The 7,500-nt window shown below is 42.4% G+C and overlaps 1 protein-coding gene across 1 annotated transcript in view; it reads right to left on the bottom strand.

The window, feature by feature from the left end:
* Positions 1–2,550: 2,550 nt before the first annotated feature.
* Positions 2,551–7,500, bottom strand: part of LOC138017561 (uncharacterized) — a 9,646-nt gene continuing 4,696 nt past the window's right edge. Inside the window, exons 4-5 of the mRNA XM_068864610.1 lie at positions 4,342–4,932; positions 2,551–3,904 (exon numbers count right to left, since the gene is read on the bottom strand). Of these exons, the coding sequence (XP_068720711.1) occupies positions 2,817–3,904; positions 4,342–4,932 (1,679 nt within the window). The 3' untranslated portion in view covers positions 2,551–2,816. The remainder of the gene's footprint in view (positions 3,905–4,341; positions 4,933–7,500) is intronic.

A 7,500-nucleotide genomic window follows, 5' to 3' on the forward strand; every position in this document is an offset into this window, starting at 1 on the left:
TGGAGCTTTTGATTTTTTTAGCTAAAGCATGATTTTTCGCTAATAGTATGACCAACGTTGTGCGAAAAAGCTTTCAAAGTTACCGGCGTTAATGTTATCCTTTTGAAATGACGAAGAAGACTGGATGAGAATTCCTTGTCTACAGTCAACCTATTTTACAGAGACTGTAACAACGTAAAATCTTAATGTCTATATATATAATTATATATATTTTGGTTAGGTAGAAATAGAATATCATTGTGACACGTACGTGCTTGTGTGCTGTTCCATCAAATCATGAACCCTGTGTTCATTGCTGCCTTTTACACTGCCAAGCATCTTTTTGGATTCAGGGTAGGACTTAGCCGTTCGTTACAGGGTTCGACATTAGATGTTATTGAGGCATACAGGCATATTAACGTGGTGAAAGATCAGCTGGCAGATATACGCAAGGATGCAAAAACAGTGTTTGCGCATTCAGTGCATGAAAAGATTCAGAAAATGGCTAAGAAAGCAGACGTAAAGATCACCATCCTGCGCACTTGTGGTATACAGACACTTCATTCGTTTCTTCCAAGGCTGTTGTGACTTTGGAGCGAAGAGTCATAAACCATGGATCATTATAACCACAACTTATAATTTCATTCAGTATGGAATCCTGATATTTTACTTTCCAGATTGCACCAGATTGCATGCAAGAGTACCCAAATTTTCAAAAGTTTCTGGGGGGGCCATGCTCCCAGACCCCCCAAGAAAGTAGCGCCGAAGGCGCTACTGAGGCGCGCTGATTAGTACTCTTGTTCGGCCCCCACTTTCAAAAAATGCTAGATCCGCCCCTGGTATAGGGAGAATTTTTCAAGTCTGTCTAGCGACGCTTGTAAAGACTCGCTGAAAACACAGGCGCAAATTACAGAGAAATGGCGCCAAATACAGTTGTGTTAACAATTGACCTCGGGTGATTATTTGTAGTGCAACTGAAAAATATAAGCTTAAGTCCGGTCCAGTCCAGTATAGAGTCCAGTCGATCTTTTTCAAGTGGTCGTTTAATAAGGCTTTCGAATTCATAGGGAGCGCTTGGCCTGCCGAGTTTAATGCGTACTTTATAGCAGTGCCCGAACCCAAATGCACAACAATCACTTCCACCTTAGTTGTCACCACGGTTCTATCCTTCAGGAGGTTACAAACAAAAGCTAAATAATTAAACGTGCGCCCTAAAAGCTGTCGAGATCTCAGTTCACGAGAGGTGGATGTGTACGAGACGTTTTAAAAATACTTAGAATTTCGAGCATTTGAATAGATGCCGGTCATTGGCTCAAAGAGTTTTTTTGCGTCATCTAATATTTACTTGTTAACTTTTTCACTCCTGAGAGTGACACTTGCAGATTTTACTCCGCCAGACGATTTTATTCGCCGTTAAGGGCCGCTTCAGGAGTAAATGGGTTAGAAACATCAAGATCCACTTAACAACTGTCCCTTTTCAGTCCTGCATCAAAAATATAACAGAGATAACAGTAATTGGCACCAGAGGCATCAGTAATTCACCTAATTATCTAGTTAAATGGCATATTAGCTTATTTTCCTAATTAACGGCGATCGATGAAAATGTTTGATTTCTACCAATCCTACAAGGCGGATGCTTGCATGCAAGCAACAATTTCAGGGCTTGTGAAGATAAGGTTAAAGCCATCAAGGGCGGAACCAGGATCTCGACAAGGGATTCCCCATTATAAGATGTAACCGAACAGAAAGCGTGTCCTTTCCACAGAGGGAGTGTCGAATGAATCTCAGGACACACCTCCTGGGATTCAACAACGACAACAACAACAACAGCGTTTAGATTAGATAGGGTAAACTGGAAATACACAGGGTAATTTTCATCTCGGCGCTGCCAAAATAAAGAAAAGAGTAAAGGAAAAAGAACTTGACTTTGTCGTACAAGCTGAAAAACCGGTTATGAAGAGGAATTCGTAGTTGATGAGTCTACCTGCAAGAGTTTTGTGTAACATCAAAAATTTCAAGCTGTAAAGGCACAAAAACGAGCAGCTGAAAGAAACAGAATGTCAAACATTGACTGGAACGACGAGCACCAAGTCATCTCCCTGACGACCAATAAGTTAAGACTGTACCTGAGGCAACACCATTTACAAGTCAGTTGAGGGAACGTGGAACTGGTAGCTCGTGTACGAGATGGGCAAGACTTATTGGAAGCCGGAGGTTGTGATACAACTAGTGACTGCGAAGTGTAGGACGTCCCAGATGACTCAAAAGACGACGCGCAATCAGACAGTTCGGAAAATGGACGGCTTTGTCGAACACAGTTATGAGAGCTTATGAGATATTGTTTGTCCCAGACACAAGTGGAAAGCATTTTAATACAAAAAAAGGATTGATTTCAGGTATATTAAAGCTTTTGATATAAATGTAGGTAGACGGGGGGTGGTACCTGATACCTGAAATCAATCCTTTCTTTGTATTAAAATGCTTTCCACTTGTGTCTGGGACAAACAATATCTCATATTGTTCACTACTAAATTTTCTTCCGCGCGCCAGCTCAAAAATCATGTTGAATTATTTTCAACTTTATTAGACGAAAGCCGTGTCAGCCAATGTAAAATTTGAAAAAGAAAACAAACAAAAACCCTCTTAATACAATTTTGATTGTTTATTTTCCATAAGGCCGCTTGTTTACAGAGATATTTTCAGCGGACGACTACTATCCATACGGGTATTTTCCTCGGACGGGCACTATGGGCTGATAGTCTCTCTCCGCGGACGAACACTATCGCGTCACGTGATCAATTTAAACCAATAAGAATCGGAGAAAATTTAGTGGTGAACTATAACGTGTGATAACCTTCCTCGGATGAGTCATCCAAGTCTCCCAGTCTGATCTGTGAAACAGGCAATGCAGACTTGTCTGTTAGAAGACCACTATCCTCGCTCCAACCACTGTTGGTGGGGCAGTTACACTTTCTACCGCTGATGGAACACGAATTCGTGACTCGGCATGCGCACATTTGGTTGTAACCAGTAGCTCCGCCCCAGTACTCCATCCGTATCCCGTCACGTGACACCCACCAAGCATAGCCATATTCAATAAAAGGCGACTCACGATTGCATTCATACTTGATTAACTGTTCACAATTCTGTGACACTCGAGTAACTGCTGCTAGTTGAGAAGGATTGGCGCCAATGTAAGTCACATCCTTTCGGTAACAGCCTGAACTATAACATCCACTGATTTGATTAACATGGGTTCTGCTCTCACTGTCATGACTGATGACTGTCACGCCAACCCCACCCTTGTCACGCATATCGCAATACACACTGAATGGCTTCACGCCTCCTTCACCATCAGGATCAATCACATAACTTTCCGAGCGCTTTCCCTTTATACTGCTGCAAGACACAGGCTTACGTGTGCGCACTTCAACAACAGATGTCGTTTCAATAGAACGTAAACCGTTTTTAGCGACGCAAGTATAAGAACCAGCATCAATGGCCGAAACATTTTCAACAAACAAAGTTCCACCCAGAAGATTTTTGCCCCTAACTTTCCAAAAAATTGCGTTTTCACCCTCAGCTTTACAATCGAGCGTTAAATTACTTTGCTCATACACAGTGACTTTCGCTGGAGGCTTTTGGGTAAATTTGAGCCTGTCATTCACCGTAATCAATGCGACTGTGCTGTCCTGTCCAAGTAGATTCCTTGCTGAACATGCGTACAATCCCGTAACCGCTTTGGTGGCATTGCGTATAGAGAGTTTACCACCAGTTACCACGGTGTTCTCTTTAAACATTTGACTGAACGCTTTCTGCCACGAGATGAGGGGTCTGGGCTGTCCGATGGCTTTGCAAAGAAGACTCACGCTTTGTCCTTCTTCGACTGTGGTAGACACTGGCTTTTCTGTGATCCGCGGAGGCACTGAAAATATTAGACCAAAAAACAAACATGAGAACATTTAAACCTAGTTAGAAGATTTCAATCAGTTTACCATTGTAAACTGGGACCGGTATATCTCAACACGTTAATAAAGTTACTATTCTTTCATTTGAAGACCTTTATGTGAAAATTATTTCCTTTTTTTCTTTTCTGTCACAGTGATTGTTTTCTTTTGTGCTAGATGACCATTTTTGCCTGTTATCGCGTTTATGGCATCTAGTTAAACTGAAGTTAAAGATAACTTGCTATTATCGGCACGAGTAGAAATAGCTTGCAACAACATAAAGCTTTTTAAACAATTTAAATGGTTGGCTGAATTTTTAACTGACGATTTTGGACTCCAGATGTCAGGAAGTTTTCTTTTCCAGGCGTCTTGTTCAGTCTTCAACACATCATTTAAGAGCACAGCAATTCCTTACCTTGGACGGTCAATGTGGCCGATGATGACATCACCCCGAGAATATTTCTAGCTTTGCAAGTGTACATTCCCCTGTCGTGGGACGTCACATCTCTGATCATAAGGCTACCACGTAACTTCATTATCCGCTTTGTTGCGAGAAGACTGGAATTGCGCTTTAGCCAAGTGACCTCAGGTGTAGGGTTTCCTTCAACTTCGCATTGCAACGAGGCTTCGCCAATTTCGTTCACTACCAAAGACACCGGAGGGGACACAATCTTAGGGGCTGAAATAGATTCCCCAGGATCACCCTTGGGTCCAGGAGGGCCCTGATCGCCTTGAGGGCCTGGAAGACCCTGTTCCCCTTGAGCCCCTCTCTCTCCTTTGAGCCCCTGTTGCCCTGGTGGTCTGCGTGGCCCGTGTTTACCAGGAGGGCCCATATGACCAGGTCTTCCCCGTCTTCCTTTGATGCTTTTTAGACAATGTATGGGGCAGGTCAACCTGCTCAGGGCCAGTTGTACTTCCATCTTAATGTCATCTCGGCTGATAATTGTGCTTGTGTTTGAGTTTCTGTTTTCATTTTCCAAGTGACGCTTGGAACGGCCGTGTGTTTCTGAAAGAAATGATGCCGTCCTCGTTCTTTAATATACTCTAATATAACAACACTAGTATTATAATACTAAATACAGATACTATAACTGCATTTTATATATTGAGTGTGTCTTTCCGTTTGTTTGATATCATCTGGATTTCCCCATCAGAAGAAGATTGGTTCTCTCACGTCTAAGCTCTGCAATCATTGGACATTAATAGAAAGACACTGGGAATATCGCACATACTAACGTTCAAAATGTAAAAGTATTTGTCTTAGATTTAATGCCCTCCGTGATCCTGTAACAACACGGAGTTCCTTGTCTTAATCTGATCCGTCATTCAAAATGTCACGTTTCATTCTAACTTTTCCTGTTGTTTATATTTGAAACCGAGCGAGATCCGTGAACCGTTTGGAATCCTCCCTTAGGTGGGACAAAAAAGACATGTTGCCATTTTAGGACTTTACGATCCGCTTTGGATTAATGCACCAGTCATTTGAAATCCCCGCACCCCCCCTCCCCCAATTGGGGCTTAAGCGGGGCATTCACCTTTTATGCAAGACAAAAGTGAGTGGTGCATTCCCCCGCCCCCAGTGTTCAACGGGGGTGCAGGGATGGCGCAGTGGTGAGAGCACTCGCCTCCCACCAATGGGCCCGGGTTCGACTCCCTGACTCGGCGTCATATGTGGGTTGAGTTTGTTGGTTCTCTGCTCTGCACCGAGAGGTTTTCTCCGGGTACTCCAGTTTCCCCGCTCCTCAAAAACCAAAATTTGATTTGATTTGCGTTAACTTGTTAATTTCAATTTACAGTGTCTCCGATTAGTGCTCTACGCGTATACGGCGCTAGAGGATTAGACACTTAAATAAAGTTCCTTTCCTTTCCTTTCCTTTCAACACATGGTTCTCCCTTTGCAAAACAACTTATCATTGCCAAGCGAAACACACTGGTTAAAAGACACTGTTGGCAGCCATGAAATAAACAGATTGATCTTTCAGCGGCCAGCAAATAACTTGCAAAGGCTCCTCAATGCACAATGAGTAAGTCAAAATATCTTTATTGTAGTAGTTTCATTGATACTTCTGGATAAATTGACAATGAAACACAACGGGCAACTATCCAGGGGCACCCAACGAATCTGTTCCTCACATTATCTGTTCCCCAGAGGAATCTTGCTGGCTGGCAAAATTACAGGTGTTTCGATCAGCTGGCTTGGAAATTTTGTTATTGATAGAGGTTTTGCCTGGGAATTACTGACTTTTTGTAGCATTTCAACCCGAGCTGGCTGTAGAAACTCTGAAGACTGAGGACGACTAAAAAAAAAACCTGTTTTGTCCCAGTTTTGTCGCTTTTGTTCGGTCGTTTTGGATCGAGGGATTTGAAAGCGCGCGGAATTCCTGGCTGGGAAATAAATTTGATCAGCTGGCTGGGAAACCAACCAATTTTATCTAGCTGGCTGGGAAATTTCTTGTGTGTCTTGCTGGGAAAAAGGAACAGATAATGTTTTCCCAGCAACACTGAAAAACACCTGAAAATGCCTTAATAACATTTATTTTCATTAACTGGGGTATAATAATACAATTTACAACAAATTGGTCGTTGGGTGCCCCTGACTATGACAGTAGTGTCAATCGCACAAATAATAGCAGGAATTGAAACTGTTTCAACTGATTCAGCTAAACCATTTTGATTATTAAATACAATGTGATCCGCCTCGCTATAAAAGTGAATTGATTCCACTGATCAAAAGGTGCAAAACCCTAACACAATTCACGTGCGCTAATCGTCGATCAGTCATCATAAAATCAAAGGAGAAAATGAGTCCTGTCCAGATGTACGTTCCACAATAACGAATAAAGAATATTTGCAAGACAGCGATCCCAAACACTGACCATTATTTAGAGTAATGGCTAATACGCTTTGCAAAATGTGAAAAAATTAACCAGAATCCACGATCGAGTTTGTCAAGAAAGCAACAATAATGTGTGCAAAATTACTATGAGGCGCGAAAATGAAGACCGCTGACCAAGGAGTGACTGCCCCGCTTAATTCCCCCGGTAGGGGATGCGAAGACCGTGATTTTCAGCGAATTCCCTGCCTACCGGGGAACCAAAATGGAGTCTATATGAGGTGAAAGTCCCCGCAATCCCCCGCTAAGGCCCGAATGGGGGGGGGGGGGGGTGCGGGGGTTTCAAATGACTGGTGCATAACATTATGAACACGGGTTGGAATTAGGAATTAATGTTCAATGATTCACAGTTACGTTCCAAAGAATCTATGGCTATGCATTGCCTCATGTGTCCTTTTAGTGATGTTTCATTATTTATGGGAAAGATACGAAATACGATCATATTATGCATGATAAAAGGTCAGCCAGCATATTTTTGGACCGGAAAGACAATGTACCAAAATGTAAGCTCGTGAATTTGGCATGAGAGATTGGAGTTTCTTCCTTTAATGTTTATTGCAGAGTACATTTTCCGCCAAAGTATCCGAACAATTGATATTTCGAAGCTTTTCAAAAGACACCATCACACTACCTAAAATTTATTACAGGGGTGTGGAGACCACTACTAATCGTGCCTGTGAT

Source organism: Montipora capricornis, chromosome 9, assembly GCF_036669925.1.
Source record: "Montipora capricornis isolate CH-2021 chromosome 9, ASM3666992v2, whole genome shotgun sequence".
NCBI classification, from domain to species: Eukaryota; Metazoa; Cnidaria; class Anthozoa; order Scleractinia; family Acroporidae; genus Montipora; species Montipora capricornis.